The sequence below is a fragment of the Chelonoidis abingdonii genome, chromosome 16 (assembly GCF_003597395.2).
Source record: "Chelonoidis abingdonii isolate Lonesome George chromosome 16, CheloAbing_2.0, whole genome shotgun sequence".
In the NCBI taxonomy this organism is placed as follows: domain Eukaryota; kingdom Metazoa; phylum Chordata; order Testudines; family Testudinidae; genus Chelonoidis; species Chelonoidis abingdonii.
Genome location: NC_133784.1, coordinates 22980494 through 22999768, shown reverse-complemented (window position 1 = coordinate 22999768; position 19275 = coordinate 22980494). Strand labels below are relative to the sequence as shown.

General features: G+C 43.9%; 1 protein-coding gene across 10 annotated transcripts in view; it reads left to right on the top strand.

Annotated features, from left to right (window-relative positions):
- DOCK3 (dedicator of cytokinesis 3) overlaps window positions 1-19275 on the top strand; it is a 605476-nt gene that overhangs the window by 448064 nt on the left and 138137 nt on the right. For all 10 annotated transcript variants that reach the window (XM_032805794.2, XM_032805793.2, XM_032805795.2 and 7 more), the window contains 4 exons: window positions 747-847; window positions 2388-2469; window positions 12727-12897; window positions 17219-17411. In XM_032805794.2, the coding sequence (XP_032661685.1) occupies window positions 747-847; window positions 2388-2469; window positions 12727-12897; window positions 17219-17411 (547 nt within the window). The remainder of the gene's footprint in view (window positions 1-746; window positions 848-2387; window positions 2470-12726; window positions 12898-17218; window positions 17412-19275) is intronic.

Below are 19275 nucleotides of genomic sequence, written 5' to 3'. Positions count from 1 at the left end.
AGAGAGATGCTGCAGCCTCTGGCTCAGCAAGTTTTTTACATTCTGCCACATTTCACTCTGACCCACGCCTCTCATTAACGGCTTGGGATCACCTAACTGGAATGGATATGAGCAAGCACTCGAAGAAGAAAAAGACGGTTACTCACCTTTGTAACTGTTGTTCTTCGAGATTGTGTTGCTCATATCCATTCCAAACCCACCCTCCCTTCCCCTCTGTCGGCGTACGCCAAGCACGAAGGACTGAAGGGCGGCTTGGGTCGCCAGGGGTATATATCCGCGCCCATAGCACCATAGTGGCGCCACTCCAGGGGGCGCCCAGCCGACCTGCTGAGTGTTGCTAGGGTAAAAATCTTCCAACGAATGTGCACGCGGCGCGCGCACACCTAACTGGAATGGATATGAGCAACACATCTCGAAGAACAACAGTTACAAAGGTGAGTAACCGTCTTATCTTATTACCTTAAAATGTATGAGAGATTCAGCTGGAGGTTCTACAGCTGTACTTTTTTGTAACTTTATTGGGTGCAAGGAGTAGAATAACCATAGCCAAAATATGAAGAGAGAAGGATTACATCCATCAGTATGGGAGGGGCAAACAATAAGTCAGAGAGGAGCATTTCCATTGTCAGCATATAAAAAAAAGCATTAACATCTGACTGTTTCTTAGCGTGTTTAGCTTGTTCATTTAATCCCAGGTAACATGTGCAGTTTGCTCTGTTATGGGTAACCTTCTCTATCTTCCGCAGGTGTTCATCATAAATCTGCTACGTGATAGCAAGTATTTCCATTTCCGACCTGTTATGGATATGTACATTCAGAAACACTTTGCAGGAGCACTGGCTTACAAGTAGGTTGTGTTTTGTCATCACTTTATACAGTAACACTCTCAGACTTCTGAGTAGTATGGGCACCAGAGTCATCACTTTTACAGTAGCAGAGTATATCTGGTATTCAAAAGCAAACATTCTGGAGAAAAAAAATCATAGCATGACTTCTAAATCTAGCCACAGAGAGAGGCTGCTGAATGTCATGCCAGTCCTAGTTCCAGTCTTAGTCTGCAGGGGCTAGGAATGCTGTGAAGTGAGGAAGTACTTCATGTCACTCAGCAGCAACTAATTAGAATCTGTGTTGTTTGATGGGCCCCATAGAGCATCCACCCTTCCTATACTGGAAGGATGCTGGCTACCTGAGGCCTGAATGAAACTTAAGCAGAGATCATGGAAATGATTCTTACATTTCTTATCAGGAATGCATCCATTGGCACAAAACCAATAGCTTCCACTTTAGGGAGACAAATCACCTATTCTCTAATACCTTTTCCTATGGCTAGTTTCAAAGAAGAGGGCAAGTATTCAGATTAGATCAAGGTATTCTATTCTGTGAGATTAAAGGCAGAATGTTCATTTCAACAGAGGATTAGAAAATTAATTTCCGTTAACATTCAAAAGAGTGGTGAGCCTTCTTTTCCAGATTTAGAAAGCAGTAGCAGTTATTAGCCAGGATTGTAATTTACCTTTCTTCCAAATTGCTTCTTGTGCATAATTTAGTGGCTCCCAAACTGGGTCAAAACAAAGTGAAGACAACGATCTTCCAGCTCCATCATTCTTGGTCCTGATATTATAGAAGACTCAAGCTATAGTGTATTGAAAAAATCTTAAATAGGTTACATTAAAAATGTTCTTTTAAAACAGATTGGAAACTATTTGCTTGGTATGAGATCACAAAGCACAGTGAAGTTCAGAATGATGAGAAAGCAGTTTCACAATTTTTAATAATCAATGTCACCTTTGATCTAAGAGAAATGTTATTTACAGTTCTGCTTTCTTCTGATGAGCTGGTGTCTAAACAAACTTGTTCTTCAGCATATGTAATACCTCAGGACATTCTAAACAGTCTTGTGCACTTTAAGAAATTAGATGAAGGTATTTTCTCTCTGTTTTTACATAAGTTGGTCTCTTCCAGTTTCAAATAGTTTCTGAAAATTGCTTATCTATAAGAGCTTTACTCAGATTGCTTAGCCAAAGAGAAGTACTACATGTATTTTATTTTCTGTAAACTGATTATTTTCTTTATTTGAAGTGATTTGTTATAACCCCTTTTTGATTCTTTGTTTCTTGCCGTCTGAGTTAATTATGAAAGGAGAGTTATTTTTTGGTGTCAGAAATTTCTTTTTTACATTTAAATTAATGTATATGCATTACTGTAAACTTGGTTGTTTAGACTAATATGCGTAATTATTAGAAGTGAATGTAACAAGAGAGCACATTGCATTTCTTGCTGTCTAAGGAAACAACTGCTAAGTCGTTTAAAAAGAAAAACAGAATGTTTCCGGGTTGGCCACTTTCAGTTAATTGCTTGATGTTTCTGTCAATGTGTCTCTTACTCAGAGAACTGATCCGATGTTTGAAGTGGTACATGGACCGATCAGCTGAGCTTGTACGACAAGATCATATCCAAGAAGCAATGAGGGTATGTGTTTGTTGTAAATATCTGTATGTTCAATGTGGTTGTGGCTTCTGCACAGCTGAGGCTGCTCTAAGGCACATGAAACTTGGTCTTCAACAGATTTCCAGTACTCATTTGTCCAGAGCAAATTTCAACTTTTTGTCAAAAACTGCACAAATTCTAATCTTAAGGTGAAACTCACCCTTGTGCAGAGGGCAGTATAAGGTCTGTGCCTCCTTAACTCCTACCAAAACCCTATTTTGTGAATTTAAGTGATATTTTTGTGGGATGTTGGCCTTGTGTTGGCTTTCTGCACAGGAGTAAATTTCACCTTTATAAAAGTAACATTTTATAGCGATTAGAGTACAGACTGGGAGTCTGTAGTTCTGATTTTTATTTCTGCCAGTGACTCAGACTGGATGAGGCTCTAGAATATTTTAACAGTAAATGGACCCTTGAGTGGACCGTGGTGATGACAGATATCATCCCATAGAGCATGGATCAGTTGTCAATGAACAGAGCGTGATTTTGAAAGAAAACACAGCTTCCCATCCTTGTCCGTGAACCAGAAGAATAGTTTTTGCCCTAGTTCAGTTCCACAGAAAACAAATAAAGTACTACCTTTCTACTACAATTATAGTATAACAGCAATTACTCAAGGTCACTAAGATTAAGAGATTTACTATAGAAAGACCATAGAATTTGGAATTCAGATGTTCACTAGGTGGAGAAACACAAACTTCTTTCTGAGTTCGCCTTTGTTGAACCCAGAGGAATGAAGGTTGGCTTCACTGACAGGTTCTCAAATAGATCATTCCATCTTGAGCAGATCCAACCTTTTCCGCAGATTCTGGAGCAGGCAAACAGAAATATGTCACCTTTTCTCATAAATGACATTTCCAGCTGGTATACACCTTCACATTTATGTTACTGATGCTCTGACACAGATCAGACTTTGAATGCTCATTTTTTTTTTTGAAGGATGGATAGTTTTATCTCAAAGGCCTGTAAGGTCACGGTCCATTTGTTGACTTCACATTTTAGAGTTAATTGCTGTGTCTGCATCCTGAACATTAGCTTCAGTTCAGGAGCTATGTAAAGCATCTGTATAGATATGGACCATTATTGCTACTAGCATCATTTCAAGTTGCCTTTGTAGCCTTTGGTAGAAGGTTTCACCAAGCAGTAATCCAACAAAGAGTCCACACTTCTGAGTTGCTACTTCTTTTAAGTCCCTACGATCACAAGACTGGTATCAGAAAATGTACTTAATTCCTGAAAAATTACTTTTTGTTTATTTCTCTGTGCTCATCTGACCGTCTTTCCCTTGCTTTAAATGTTCTCTACCACCTCCTTCAAGCTGTATTTCCAATCTTTTGTTCTTCATAGTGTCTGTGCTGTAAAACAGTAGGATTCATTGAGTATTTGCAAACTAAAGCAGAGGGCTTTGGTGCTGCGCGCACACACACACTATTTTGCCTTTGCTGCTTGCAGAAACTTTATTTCCAGTTAGGGACTGAAGTCCATTTTGTCTCTGTTAATTGACAGACAATGCCTCCAAGATAATAGCGTTCAAGAAAACAGAATGTTTCAGGGCCTTTCAATTGATTTCTGCTTCTTTAAGGGCCTTACACTCTACAACTGTGATTTTGTAGACTAACCGAACTTCCAACATTTAACATGATTTGTTAAATGCACCTGCTTTTCTGCCATCACAGCCATGTGTTTGCATCCACAACTAGTGCTCTACCTAACTCCGTGAAGGCATTCTGGGCAGCCATTGCAGCAATAGCTGCCTGCCTCCAGAAGTATGGGTCCTTTTAAGGACCCCTTTTTTCATAGAGGATTATGAAACATAATATACAAATCCTATAATCCTCTTCCTTGGGTCACAGTGACCTTTCCCTTTTATGGAGAATTTCAAGTCACTTCACATTGCGGCATTCTCCAACTTCTGGAATTTGGTGGTTGACAGTCTAGAAGCAAAGCAGGGCAGAAATTGTAATACACTCAGAGCACTCTGTAAAGAAGGAAGATGCAAATGAAGAGGTTTATTATATTTCCAAACTGGATCACGAGGAAAGTGGTTTCTGGGTCAGGTCAAATGTTATATACTAATGAGACAGTGTTGTGTAAATTAAAAGGAAGTTGAACTGGTCCATGTGATCAAGGTTGCCACTGTACCAGAGATAATGGAAGACTTTGAAGATTGTGACTTCTCAAACTGTGCTGGGACTATTGATGAATCTTATTTCCCAATTCTTTGTCCCTAAAATCAGTCCACAGATTTCTACAAACATAAGTCTTACTGGCTGTTGCAAATCTTAGAGAGCAAGTCCTGGAACTCACACTGGCTGACCAGGCAAGATGCATGATGTGAGAATGTTAAAGAATTCCACTTGTGACAGGCAGGAATAGTTCTTCTTCAAGTGCTTGCTCATATCAATTCCAGTTAGATGTGTGCATGCCGTGTGCACAATCGTTGGAAGATTTTTATCCTAGCAACACTTGGTGAGTCTGCTGAGGTGCCTCCTGAATGGCACCTTCACGGCGCCGGATATATACCCCAGGCGACCCAGTGGCCCCTCAGTTCTTTCTAACCGCCCGTGATGGTCGTTGGAACTGTGGAGCGCAGCTTAGCTGAACTCCACTTCCCCAGCTTTTTGTGTAGCATTTGTTTATAGTTGTAAATAGTTTTAAGTAGTTGTTATTAGTTCTTTAGTAGTACTTAATAGTTATTTTTCTTAGTGTAAATAGTAGTTGGGGGTAAGGGGCTTCTCCCCTCCCCACCCTACCAGTACCCAGGCTGATGCCTAGGTCCCCAGGTTTCAAACCGTTCTCAGCCTCCCTTAAACCGATGCCTATGGGAGACCCCCACGACTCCTGCTTGAAGTGTCTGGGGAAATCCCATCAATCTGACAAGTGCCGCATTTGTAAGGCATTCAAGCCTCAGATTAAAAAGGAGCGCCTGAATCAGCTTCTTATGGAAGCGGCACTTAGCCCAATGTCCTCGGCCCCACACCGAGACCCGGCGCTGACTTTGTTGGTTCGAAGCGTGCCTGTGGCACCAGAAGGGTCAGCACCACATCCAGACACTGGCAAAGACTCCTGGCACCAGACATCTCCAGCAATCTTATCAGCACAGCGTCGCTCCTTGTCTCTTGGACCAAAGAAGCAGCGCAAGCAATCTGCTGCCCCCTTGCAGTCGCCATTGCCACCTGTGCTTCCCTCGGAGCCACGTCCCATGTTGGAGTGTCTGGCAAAGGCATCAACCCCAGTACCGTTGACTCCGGCACCCCAAGGGCCGTCGAGTCCGGTGCACATAAGCTCCCCGGTGTGTACCGTGGTTGAGCTTAGGCTGCCGTCCACTCCAGAGACATTATCCACGGCGCGCAACCTCATTGCACTCACAAAGTCGAGACCATCATAGCCTTCGGTACAGCCGGTACGGGCTGTTCCCTCAAAAGGAAAGCCCTCCATGCTGCGCCCTCTGTCGCAGAGTGAGATAGGACGGCACCGATCCCAGTCCCAATCCCGGTGACAGTCTCGATCCAGACGCTGGTCTCGTTCACGGCACTGCCTGCAGTCCCGGCACGGATCACCGTCTCGGTGCCAGTCTCACTCGCAGCTCCGCTCCACCTCATGAAGATCTACTTCTCGGTTATGGTCGGTATCTGTCCAGCTCCCAGCACCGATCCCAAAGCCAGTCTGATGCCGATCTACTCGTAGTCAATCCCGGCACCGTTCCAGCCATAAATCTTCATCAAGGTCCCGATCCATCTCTGGGCACCGATATGACTGCCGGTCCCTATCGGGATCGCGGTACTGCTCGAGAGCACGGTGCCGATCTCCATCTCCACGGCACAGTGCGATACCGCACAACAAGGTGACACAGCAAATGTGCTCGGCTCCACCTTGGCCATACCATCCCACCTCGAGGTCCTCCCAAGCAGGAAGTGGCTAACAAGTCCAGAACCAAAATGTGGATGGTGTTAGCCAATGGCAGGATGAGGGCCAGAACCCTGGTCAGGGACCTCAGCAATGGTCCTTTTGGATCCCTTGGGCTTACCATCAGGCCCAGGGTGTCCCCTCGGGGACTTCTTGCTCTGCTCACTTGGAGTCCCTGATACTGGACACCACTGTGAGTTGCCCTCCCTCGGGTGGCTCGGAGGCAACAGCCCTGCCCCTAGTCCAGGCCCATGCCCCTAGCATGTTAGACCTAGGGCAGCCGGACCCTCCCCAGCAAGACATTCCCCAGGACCCATTAGTCCCCAGAGGTATCCTCCTCGTCTTCACCCGACGAGGCACAGTGGTGGTACGTCCTCCTCTGGCCCCCCACCTATAGACCTCTGCACAGTGGCACAAAACATAAGTCTGCAGGTGGAGGAGGTGGTGGAGATAGAGAATCCGGTAGGGGACAGTCTGTCTGCCGACCCACCAACCAGAATAGCCTTGTCCTTTATCCGGACTATTCAGGCTAATACCACTACAATCTGGCAGTCTCCAGAGCGGAAGTATTTGGTCCCCTCCAAAGACTACAAATACTTGTATACTCACCCCCAGCTGTGCTCCCTCGTTGTACAGTCCATTAATGAGAGAGAAAGATATGGCTAACAAGCTCCCACTCCTAAATCCAAGGATACTAGACGCCTGAATTTATTTGAGCACAAAATTTACTCCACTGATGACTTGCAGCTCAGAGTGGCTAACCAGCAAGGCCCTCTTGAGCCGATACAATTATAATACCTGGAACTCAATGCAGAAGTTCAAAGAACTTATTCCTCAGGAGTCCAGGAAGGAGTTTGGGACCCTACTAGAGGAGGGCAAGAAGGTAGCCAGGACATCTTTACAAGCCTCAATACATGCGGCAGACTCAGCGGCTAGGTCTCTAGCATTAGGCATAGCTATGCGCCGCATCTCGTGGCTACAGGTCTCCAGGCTCCCACCGGAACTCCAGCAGACTATACAGGACCTACCCTTTGATGGTCAGGGTCCGTTTTCAGAGAAGACGGACTCCAGACTTCAGAGTCTGAAGGACAACCGGGCCATCACGCGTTCACTGGGCATACATACCCTGGTGTCGCAACATAGGCCCTTCTGACCCCAACCACAGCACACCTACCCTAACCCCCAGCCGAGACAGGACTTCTTTTAGAAGATGCAGCCGGGGTGGTAGGTGGAGACAGTCTGGTCCAAAGACAGACCAGAACCAGGGTGCCCCCAAGCCATCGGCAGGACCCAAACAAAATTTTTGAATGTGCGCCCGAGGGCGGAGCACCAGGATCCTTCCCTGCCTTTCAACAACCACCTCTCCTATTTCCTCCATGCGTGGTCCCATATAACGTCAGACTGCTGGGTCCTACATATGGTGGAAAGTGGATACCGCCTTAAATTTGTTTTTCCCTCTCTCCCGCCCATCCCTCTTCAGGGACCCTTCTCATGAGCAATTCCTCCTACAGAAGTTGCGACTGCTACTAGCTATTGGAGCGATAGAGGAGGTTTCAAGGGAACTGAGAGGCAGGAGGTTTTACTTACGTTATTTCCTAATCCCCAAGGCAAAGGGAGGGCTACGGCCCATCCTGGATCTGCGCAGACTCAACAAATTCGTGGTAAGGTTGAAGTTCAGCATGGTTTCCCTGGGGACCATTATTCCTTCCCTGGATCTTGGAGACTGGTACGCTGCTCTCAACATGAAGAACGTGTACTTCCACATAGCAATTTACCCGCCGCACAGGCGTTTCCTTTGCTTTGTGGTCAACCAACAGCACTTCCAATTTACCGTCCTTCTCTTTGGTCTATCCACGGCACCAAGGGTCTTTACAAAGTGTATGGTTGTCGTAGCTGCCTCAGTCTGTTGACAGCGGATCCAAGTGTTTCCATACCTCGACGACTGGCTCATTAAGGGTCGCTCCAGGGACCAGGTGCAATCTCATGTTCATTTCACCATGAGCTTGTTCAGACAGCTGGGCCTGCTGCTCAATGTCGTAAAGTCCACTTTGGAGCCGACCCAAAGAATAAACTTCATCAGCGCAGTCCTAGATTCGAGACTCGCCCATGCGTGTCTACCGCATGTGCGCTTTCAGTCCTTGGTGAGCATCATCCATGGCTTCCAAGGCTTCCCAACCTAGACAGTACGGATGTGCCTGGGTCTCCTGGAACACATGGCGTCTTGTACCTTCATGACCAGACACACCAGACTGCGCTTCCATCCACTTCAGGCATGGCTCTCAACCGTATACCACCCAGGCCGGGACAGCATGGGCACAGTGGTCACGGTACCGCCAGAAGTCTTAACCTCACTGGACTGGTGGCTGAACCCCAACTCAGTATGCCAAGGGGTACCGTTCCATGCCCCACAGCCCTCCCTGGCCCTAACCACGGATGCAGCATCTTTGGGCTGGGGCACTCACCTTGTGGACCTTCGCACACAGAGCCTTTGGTCCACACAAGAGATATCCTTCCACATCAATGTACAGGAGCTGAGAGCAGTGCTCCAGGCTTGTCAAGTGTTCCACAAGCACCTTCAGGGCCGTTGTGTTGCAGTTTTCACAGACAACACAACAGCCATGTTTTATATCAACAAACAAGGGGGAGCGCAATCATCCCCCCTCTGTCAGGAAGCTATTCACCTCTGGGAATTCTGCATAGCCCACTCAATCTACCTGGTGGTATCATTTCTCCCAGAATCCAGAACTGCCTCAGCAGATCTTTCCAGGCTCACGAGTGGTCGATTCGCCCGGACGTCATCCATTGTGTTTTCCGGAAATGAGAGTTTCCCCAGATAAACCTATTCACCTCTCGCTAGAATCGGAAGTGCCAGGGGTTCTGCTTTCTCCAGGGACACTCCCCGGGTTCCCTGTCAGACACCTTCCTAATACTGTGGAAAGACCACCTGTATTACGCCTTTCCTCATTTCCTGTTAGTCCACAGGGTCCTGCTCAAGTTGCGCAGGGACAGAGCCCGTTTAATTTTGGTGCCCTGGCGTGGCCCAGGCAGCACTGGTATACCACTCTCCTAGATCTGTCGGTGACCACTCCAATTCCACTTCTGTTATGGCTGGATCTGATCACTCAGGAACACAGACAACTCTGACATCCCAATCTGCAATCCCTACACCTCACAGCGTGGATACTGCATGGCTAACTCAATCTGAGCTACATTGCTCCTGCTCGGTACAGCAGGTACTTTTGGGTAGCAGAAAGTCCTCTACCAGGTCCACGTATTTGGCCAAGTGGAAGCGTTTTTCCTGCAGGTGTGCTCTGAGCAATACTGCCCCCCTGCAGGCACCAGTACCTATCATCTTAGACTACCTCTTGTCCTTGAAACAGCAGGGCCTAGCAGTTTCATCCATCAGAGTACACCTAGCAGTGTTTTCAGCCTTCCACCTGGGTGAAAATGGGCACTCAGTCTTCTCCAATCTCATGGTCAGCAGGTTCCTCAAGGGATTAGAACGTTGGTACCTGCACATTCGACATACAGCCCCTACGTGGGACCTCAGCCTGGTCCTATCCAGACTTATGGGTGCCCCATTCGAGCCGATGGCCACCTGCTCACTCCTGTACCTTTCCTGGAAGACAGCCTTCCTCGTAGCTATCACCTCAGTGACCACACCCTGCCTTCCTTCCTAAGGTGGTGTCTGCCTTCCATGTCAACCAAGACATCTTCCTCCCGATCTTCTATCTGAAGCTGCACACTTCTTGACGAGACCAACAGCTGCACTCCCTAGACGTTCGCAGGGCCCTCGTCTTTTACATTTAATGAACAAAACCTTTTAGGAAGACTACCCAGCTGTTCATAGCTGTGACAGATAGGATGAAGGGCCTTCTGGTCTCCACCCAGCGCATCTTGTCCTGGATCACATCATGTATCCATGCATGCTATGACTTGGCTGGTGTCCCAACTACACAACTTAATGCCCACTCCACTGAGGCTCAAGCTTCGTCCTCTGCTTTCCTGGTTCATATACTCATACAGGAGATATGTAGGGCAGCAACTTGGTCATCAGTGCATACCTTTGCTACCCACTATGTGATAGTCCAACAGTCAAGGGGTGACACGGCATTTAGCTCAGCAGTTCTACACTCCACAACATCTTACTCCAGCCCGACCGCCTGGGTAAGGCTTGGGAGTCACCTAATTGGCATCAATATGAGCAAGCACTCGAAGAAGAAAAGATGGTTACTCACCTTTGTGACTGTTGTTCTTCGAGATGTGTTGCTCATATCCATTCCAAACCCGCCCCACTTCCCCTCTGTCGGAGTAGCTGGCAAGAAGGAACTGAGGGAGTGCTGGGTCAGCTGGGGTTTATATCCAGCGTCATGAAGGTGCCACTCCAGGGGGCACCTCAGCTGACCCACCGACTGTTGCTAGGGTAAAAATCTTTCGACAGTCGTGCACGTGCATGGCTAATTGGAATGGATATGAGCAACACATCTCGAAGAACAACAGTCACAAAGGTGAGTAACCATCTTTTTTCACGAGTAGGGACATTAATAATGTATCTCTGACAGCTGTAGAGATCCAGCCTATCCTTTGCTTCCTTAGACAATGTAGTTATAGGTACCCAGACTATGAGGATGGCATCAAACAGCACTTCAGCTACTACTTCAGCCATGCCAAAATGGAAGACTGAAAGGAAGGGGGAGGTGCCTACTGAAGCAAAATGGCACGGCCTCATTGCTGCTGCCTGTGTACTCCATATGATGAGAATGGAGAGCACTATGTTTTCATATGGGATACTGGCACTCAGTTCTATCCATTTTCTCAGCTAGCTGTGAGTCCTGTGATTACTATTGCTGATCATGCTGGGCTAGTTAGCATAATAAAGCATGCACTATGACAGTATTTTTTTCTTACACTGACACTGAGCTCACCCCTAGAGTGCATCTCTACCAATTGATACGTAGAATTATAAAATCATAAAAATACAGCTAGTTGCCCTGTTTAGATCAGTGTTTTTTAAAATATGTTAGTTAAAGCATTTTAGCAAACACGTTTTTAAAATACACCGTTCATCCTAGTCTGTACAAGCCATATTGTGACATTTCACTCTACTGTAAAAAACTCACTGAAGTAAATCCTCTGGAACCGCAGTAATTATCACTCACTATATAGTGTTAATTGCTGTATTTCAAGGGGATTATTTACCCCCCCCCCCCGTCTGGGCTAAATAGGGACAAAGAGAAGTTGCCATATGGGGAGAGAGAAAGAAGAATCCCTAACTCCCCCTGCAACTGTAGTCAGCTGGGAGAAAAGGGAAGCCTGTTTGCTATTGTACAACTGCTCCTTGCTGGTACTAAAGTTATGGCCTTCCAGAGACCTTCACATCCTGCTCCTGCCTCCTTCTACGCACACATACTGCTATTTCTACATGCAGTTGCAGGGGATAAAGAGTTGCAGGCCATCGTGTCCAGAGTGAAGAGCAGGGGTTTTTTCCCCTGGTAGGCCCTCTTCTGTTACTCTAAGGGTATTTGAACATTTGGAGCTGGAGGTATAATTTCCAGTTTGAAGAGACATATTTGTGCTAGCTCTGATTGAGCAAAGCATCCTACAAATAGCATAGCCACAGCAGCACAAGCATCAGTAGGGTCTAGCCACTCCAAGTACATGCCTAGCATATTATGCCATCTTGGGTATCTCTACACAGCAATCAGTGGTGTGACTGCAGCACATGTAGATGTACCTAAGCTTGCTTTGATCTGACTAGCTTGAATTCCAATAGCAGTGAAGCTGCAGCAGCAGGGGCTATACAAGCCTACCCATGACCCTGGTATTTACTCAAGTGGCTAGCCCATGCAGCTGCAGTATCATTGCTATCTTTTCTAGGAACAAAAGATGTATTCTCAACTCAAGTTAGTTAACTTGGGGTAAAATCCTGTTGAAGACAAAGTAGTTTGTAGTTCTCATGTAAGTTAGAAAGTTGACTGAAAGACTAGGCTCCCCCATAGTTTTTAGCTCAACCGGCTAACTTGCATGAAAACTACCTACTTGCATTATCTTCACTAGGATTTTGCCTTAATTCAGTTAATTTGAATTACGAACAGAACGTTTATCCTAGTTAGAGATTTCCATAGTGAAGATTGTTGGTGAGGAGAGAACACTTAGCTACGAGCAGGTTGTACATAACTGTGTTTTAATTTACAAAACCTGTTTTTCTTTCCCTGTTCTCTGTGAACGAAGAATTCCATTATTCATAATGTTATTAAAATCTTCCTGGCTCTCTTTAAAGCTCCTTTATCCCTCTCTTTCTTTGTTACTCCCATTCCTCTCTTATTCATTAAGGCCTTGGAGTATCTTTTCAAGTTCATTGTCCAATCTCGGATCCTTTACTCGAGAGCTACTTGTGGAATGGAGGAGGAACAATTTCGCTCCAGTATCCAAGAGCTTTTCCAGTCCATCAGATTCGTGCTCAGCTTGGACAGCAGGAGTTCAGAGACTCTCATCTTCACACAGGTTAGCTATTTTCTGTACTCGAATACAGGAAGTGCAGAGGCAACTATTTTGTGCACAAGCAACATATTCATCCAATAGTTAAGAGCCATAATTTGTGCTCTTTTACAGACTGATTTTACAGAAATGAGAAACATAGTTACACAATAATTTTAGACAGTGAACAGATGCAGAACAGCTGGGCAGTTTTACAGTGAAGAAGGGAGACAAATGGATTGTCATGTTATGTAGTTAGAGTAGACATTCCATATTCTTGTTGTTTTTATGTTGTGTCTCATTCATAAACACGACTCAGAATTGGCACAGAGGAATTTTAATTCCTTTATTAGTCACAAAGAAAAGTAACAGCTCAAGTCAATACCATAGGTCACAGCAGCTGCGCATAGTGGAAAAGTTCTGACTGATGTGTCGTTAACAACTAGGAAACCCTAGAAAAATTCACATCCTCAGTTTCACCATCACTACTGGAATCAATTGTGGATTGACTACAACCGTATTATGATATCCTTATTCATGTTTGATAATGCCTTACTCTGCAAACAGTCCCATTGACTTCAGTGGGCGTTCACGTAAGGTAAGACGCTCCTCAGTGTGAGTAAGGATGTCACAGTCTGGCTCTGTGTTATTGTAGGGATCACTATACTAACATTTAAAACTTAACACTTTACACAGTAGGATCTTTTGTTGTATGTACATACCCTAGCTCAGAGGCTCTCAAATTGTGATTTGCATAGAGCTGACTGGTAATGCGGTGCTGGTTCTCAACATTCTCCATTGTTAAAATGCAATAGAAGACAGTTACAGATACATTTAATATTGTCCTAATAGGATTTTCCATGGAAGCAATTGCTGTAGTTGTCACAATAAAGTTTAATTATCCCAGTGGGAGGGAAAGTGGTCAGCAAGACAATCTCTCTCTCAAGATGTGGTCCACATTATGACAAAGTTTGAGAACCACTGCTGCAGCCTTTGGTTTAATCACTTAGCAAGAGTATGGACCAGCGTCATCAGAAATCACTGCAACTTTCTACCAGGAAACTGACATTCGGGGAAAAATAGTGTCTGGGGAAACTATTCTTTTGTTTTTCATTTGGGTTATTGTAAATACATAAGGGAAGCTGAACTGAGGACAGGATAGTTCTCTCTCTCTGTTTTTGCCCTGTGTTACTACTGTCTTTCGAAATGTCTTCATTTCAGGCATTTGTATATTTATAAAACCTGTCCTGTTTAATATTTGAAAAGTTTCCTTTTTGTTTCCCACTTGCCATTGTGTTGCCCCCTCGACCCTCATTGCCCCATAGGCCCCTCAGCCTGGAGGACAGGTGAGCGGAGCTGGGATATGTGCCCCACAAAAGTGTGGTGGTACTTCAAGGCCGTCGTTTAATTCTGTGAGTAATAATCACCTTGCCTGCACCGCTCTTTCATCATGGATGTGCCTCATAACTCTGCTTTCCCTACCCAAATCCGTCTTTTCCTGCATATAATCTTGGAGTGCAGTGTATAACTGTTCAGATTTTTTTGAAAATAGGGAAAGAGATGTGGAATATTCTGGTGATGAATTGAACATGGAGGATTTCAAACACTGAAAATACAGTACAAGTGGTCATCAATACCTACGTGAGTCAACTTGCTCAGGAGGACCAACAATGAGTGGAAAAAATATATCCAATCAGTCATGAAAGAGAACAGATACTGGATCTTATTCATCCATCAGTAAACAAGATATATTTAATAACTACATGGTCATGAAAAACAATGACGAGAAAGAAAATATTTTAGATCCAATATTGAAAGAGAAGAGATATTAGATCTTATGCATCCTTCATTATAAAGGATGCTTAACATGTTAATAGTCAGGAGAAGCAATGGTAGGAGAGAAGATATTTTAGACAAATGATGAAAGAGAAGACTTACTTGGACCTTGCTCATTCTTTCTGCTTCTACCAGGATGATTGTGACAAATGGCAATTTACAAGTTCAAGCCTTTTGTTATAATGATTAGGTTCTTTAAGTGCATGTATCATCGTATGATAGTAATGCTAGTCCAGTGCTTGTCTGTTGGGTATTTCATATCAATACTGATCCAGTAATGTTCTATTAAATCTAATAGTGAAGGTGGTTATTTAGAACAGCCCTGTTCCTGTTTCATTGTTTGTATTTTCGTACACTGATCCAGAGTTAGGTCTTTTGAGTGAATAAAAAGCAACCCAGATAACTGGAGAACTATTAAGCCATGACAGAAATGCTCAAGGCCTTAGCAAAAATCTTTCTTCACACTTCTCCTTTCACCCAGGATGTTAGAGATCTCGCTCTCCATGCTTCTTTCCCAACCATCACAGTGAAATTGATTCTGCCCTCTTTCCAGTTCAATGATCTGACAAGAAGAATATACCAGACAATTGCAGATACTTGTACAGAGAGCAACCATACCCTTCTAAGAATTAATAAACCATCACAGAGATCCCGCAGGTTATCTAGCATATTATTGAACTATTAGTAGGTTTCCTAAATCATTACAGAAATCCTCCCACTCAGAAGAAAGATTTATAGGCAGGCTTCAGGCAAACTGTTGCAAGAATACCCAGGGCCATAATACCCAGCCCAAAGGCTGTCACAGATATCCCAAAATTAGTCTACAGAATCATCAGATTATCACAGAGATAAACTGATGTGGAGGTGCACAGCCATTGTAATAGCCTTCAAAGAGATACCTTGAAATATTTCAAAACTCTCAGATTGTTATTAGTTTAATTAAAAATCTATATGTTACATGTGATGGCACTTGTAAGCTCTTTAGGCCACTATGTAATCAAAACTGATTATAGGACAAGATGCTGGGGGATATAGCAGGCAAGAGAAATGGAGGAAGGGGTGAAGGAATATAGAGAATGTTACTGACTATACAGGACAAATTGTTAGTTCTAAAAGGCTTTTGTTTTTATTTTATTCATAATTGCATTTTTTTATTTTTATTCTGTAAGGGACATTAGCTAGAGGATTATTGTTTGTTGGAAGGATTGTGCATAAAGGTGTTTTGAAGAGGGAAATTGTGTAGTGTATAGAATCAGGGAAGACATTCCAAGTCTAAGGGCGAGCATGAGAGAAGGCACTGAAATACTTCTGGGAGAAAAGAAGAAGTACGGGGAGGGAAGAAAGACTGGCAGAACAGAGGAGTGTGGTGGACAGCCACTGATGAGATGTAGGCAAGAGCAGAACTGGAAAGAGTCTAACAAACTGAGTTCAGTTATTTTGAAATTGTTACACAAAGGACTGTAGAGCCAGTTAAGGGATTCATAAAAGGGGATGATGTGGTCAAAAAGTGAGTTTCATGGTGACATTTTGGATAGACTGGATAGGAGTGAGGCAGTTGTTGGGAAGACCAGAGAAGAGGTTACAATAGTCCAGATGGGAGGTTATTAAGACATGCACAGAGATTTTGGATGCACTGTAAAGGAGAAAACAGAAGGATTTTAAAACATCCTGAATATGAGGGGTAAATGGGAGGAGTTAAGGATAACATCAGGCATGTGGGCCTGGAGATCGGAAGGGCTCATGGAATTATCTGCTATCATGGAGAAGTGAATATGAAGGAAGGACATGAGTGTGAAATGAAGAGTTATGTTTTTGTTATATTGAGGTCCTTCCTCCGGTCCAGAGATACCTTCACAGATAACTCCAAGCTACTGAACATATCCCCTTATAACAGAAATAATTTTGCTCTATTATTTGCATGGTATAATGCATAATTTTCATGCAAAATACCCTGCGTCACTTGTAGAAATACAGTAATATCATGTGGTGGTGCTTTTAAGAGTTTCACAGTATCTTATTTATAAACAACCTTTCAGAATGGTTTGTAAATCTCCCTTATTAAGTTGTTTCAGTGCAAAAAAACTTTATAGAAGTTTTTTAACTCAGAAGCACTTTTTTTTTCCATTAAAAGATAAAATCAAGAAAAAATATTTGGACCAGTTTGGGACTTTTTCTTTTTTGTTCTCCTGTCCTTAAAAAAACATGAGGCTATAATAGGGCCAGTACTATTGTGGGTTTTTTTTGGTTTTTTTAAATCACGCTGTTCTCAATTTATTATATAATATGTTGATATTGCAAAGCTTCAGAACAAAGCATGATCTTACATACCAGAAGTGCTTTGCTTTTGGGAGCTGCAGGGTGATACAAAGAGAGAACATCAGCCACCATTTTGAATGTAATAGCTTTTTTCAGACCCTTAACTCTATTTTACCATTGTTTATTTGTATTTCACACAAATGTCCCTAGTCTGTAGTTACAGAACTCTCATAGCTTGTTCATTTTCTTTTTTCAGGCTGCTTTACTGAATTCCTTCCCTGCAATCTTTGATGAGCTATTGCAGATGTTCACCGTGCAGGAAGTAGCAGAGTTTGTGAGAGGAACTCTAGGAAGCATGCCTAGTACAGTGCATATCGGACAGTCGATGGATGTAGTTAAGCTGCAATCTATAGCACGGACTGTGGACAGCCGCCTTTTTTCTTTCTCGGGTAAGACAGCAGCATCCATTTGTAACACTTGCAGCTGAATGCCCCTGGTAAATCCAGCCAAGTGATAGTAGGATCGTATTGCATTTTTTGCAGCTGCTTTGTGGAGAACTATACAATGAAGAATACAAATAAATTTGGAGAAATTGTTAGCTATGTTGTACTTCTGGTGTATGTATGCACTAGATGTATATATTGTTCTACATATATGGAGCTTTTCCTAGAGTGAACAATGTGATGTACTCTATGTGATATGCGCCCATAAATAAATTTTGTGTGACTGCAGATAGTGGAGAAAACATGAGATTTAAGATACAGAACAATACTCTTAACTAGCATATCCACTGATTAAAAACATACTTAAGTGATCACCCAGTTATTATGATTATCAGTGCTCAAAGGAATACACTGTGCTACAACTCTAATATTATTTCTTATTACAACTGCATTGAACAAGACACAGATATGAAGACAGTTCCTGCCCTAGCAGGCTTGCAGCCTGGAAGACACTCACTGAAAGAGGAGCTGCAATGAGAGACCCAGGAAAGAGTCGCTTTAGATATACATTTAAAAAAAAATCTTAATCTGAACATTTTTATTTTCACATTTATGGGGTTTATAAAAGAAGTGGGTGTTTTGGAGGCATTTGAATGAGGAAAAGGTGAGAGCCTGGTGCACTGAGTTGAGAAGGTAATTCCATGTGTAAGGGTCTGCATGACAGGAGTGGAAGAAGAAAACAAAAGGGTTTTAGATGCTGGCATATTTGTCCAAAGAAAGGGACAGAGAGGAAACACCATAGACGGTGAAATCCAATAAGCCAGGGCTGAGTCTGGCAGGGCCTTGAAGGTGAGGAAGAAAGGATTAAACTTTACTAAAGTGGTGACAAGGGGGAACAAGTGAAGCACATCAAAGAGGGTAGTGATGTTGTCTGACTGGCAGGCAATGGATTCTGTTTTTTTAAATACTTTAACCCTATGGGTTAATATATTTTCCTTAGGGTTCTAAAGGCAGGAGCTAAGTAAACCTACTCCTCTCTGTTAGCCTCTCCATTTCCTCCTCCTCTCTTTAACAAGGGATTCTGGCATACAAAGCCCTCCTTTACCTGCCAACCCTACAGCTTCTTAACCTCATTGCATTCCAATGAACAGAAAGCCTCACTGTTCCTTCCTGTTTCAGAGTGGTAGCCTGTATCAGCCAAAAGAATGAGGCGTACTTGTGGCACCTTAGAGACTAACAAATTTATTTGAGCACCAGCTTTCGTGGGCTAAAACCCACTTCATCGGATGCATGCAGTGGAAAATACAGTAGGAATATATTGTGACAAAGTTCCTCCTCTACCTTGGTGGATCCTGAGCTTATTGGTGGATTTGCTCACCTCAGTGATCTTCCCCTCTTGTGGAACTCACAGTCTGGGTCAACTCCTTCTGTGTCTGATCAGGAGTTGGGAGGTTTGGGGGAACCTGGGCCCGGATTAGTTTGAATGGGGCGAGAAATTGTGGAGGGCTTTGTGTGGGAATTCCCCGTGCAGGACAAACTGGGAGGGTAAGGCATAGGGGGTATCCAATCTTTGTCCCATCTGACTGTTTTGCTGGCCAAAGATCACGCTGTCGACCTCAACAATCCGACTATGTTAAACCTAACGTTCGATCACATCGACTATCTACTCATCTGAAGTCTCTGGCATCGAGCCTTCGTCTCATCGACGTGTTGGTAGCACGGTACGCCTGGCTCACCCGGAACAAAATTAACTAATCCCAAATCCTGATAAGAGACAACAGTCAGCTACGTAAGGTTCACTTTCTGCTGATCATGGTTCGTTGAGGATCCATTGGTGGGGGAAGAACTTTTCACAAGGGGCCGTCTTTTG